Raw genomic sequence first — 688 nt, 5'->3', positions numbered from 1 at the left:
AGTTCCACCTTCTCGATGACATCACGCGCGTCGTTAAAGACGGCACGCGATGAATGGTTGGGAAGCAACGTGTAGTCTGACATGTTTCTTGTTCACGCCACGACAAGATTTTAAGAGTCAAAATCGTGTAATCTGACACAGTGACTATCGTGACCGACAAAAATATAGTGTAGTCTGAACCCGGCATAACTGTAGCTTTTGAACCTTTAAAGACAGACCTAATTTGAGCTACGAGGTTATTAATGCTACATTATTTCAGCCATTTAAATAATCATGTTTGTTACCATTAAACTGTTACTCATGATTCTACAAAAAATTTCCACCAATCGAAGAACTGAAAAAAAATTGTGCCAAAAGAACACATTAGCACCCACCTATTACCACGAAGCACTGAGAATGAGTCTATCTGCCTAGAAAAATGCAAAATTCTCTCAAGTATTCTCAGACTTTTGAACCCCACTGTAGATTTAATGTATATTGAAGATCTTAGGCCGAAATGAATGCCCTTAATCTTCTGTAGACGTGATGATGAGTCTCCAGTGATGACGGCTCATCAGGTGTTTGAAGAGTTCATCTGTCAACGACTGATGCAAGGCTACCAGATCATTGTACAGTCTAACAGGAAGCCACAGCCGGCTATAGCCCCGCCCCTCAGCAGCAGTCCCCTTTATTCCCGAGGTACATAACC

At 41.7% G+C, this 688-nt stretch overlaps 1 protein-coding gene across 1 annotated transcript in view; it reads left to right on the top strand.

Annotated features, from left to right (window-relative positions):
* The window catches only part of LOC107744160 (DEP domain-containing protein 5-like), a 25,407-nt gene that overhangs the window by 17,618 nt on the left and 7,101 nt on the right, over window positions 1–688 (top strand). The window contains exon 24 of the mRNA XM_016557668.1: window positions 521–678. Within this exon, the coding sequence (XP_016413154.1) occupies window positions 521–678 (158 nt within the window). The remainder of the gene's footprint in view (window positions 1–520; window positions 679–688) is intronic.

This window comes from Sinocyclocheilus rhinocerous, unplaced genomic scaffold, assembly GCF_001515625.1.
Source record: "Sinocyclocheilus rhinocerous isolate Xijiao unplaced genomic scaffold, SAMN03320098_v1.1 scaffold287, whole genome shotgun sequence".
Classification (NCBI taxonomy): domain Eukaryota; kingdom Metazoa; phylum Chordata; class Actinopteri; order Cypriniformes; family Cyprinidae; genus Sinocyclocheilus; species Sinocyclocheilus rhinocerous.
This window is presented reverse-complemented; position numbering and strand designations above follow the sequence as displayed.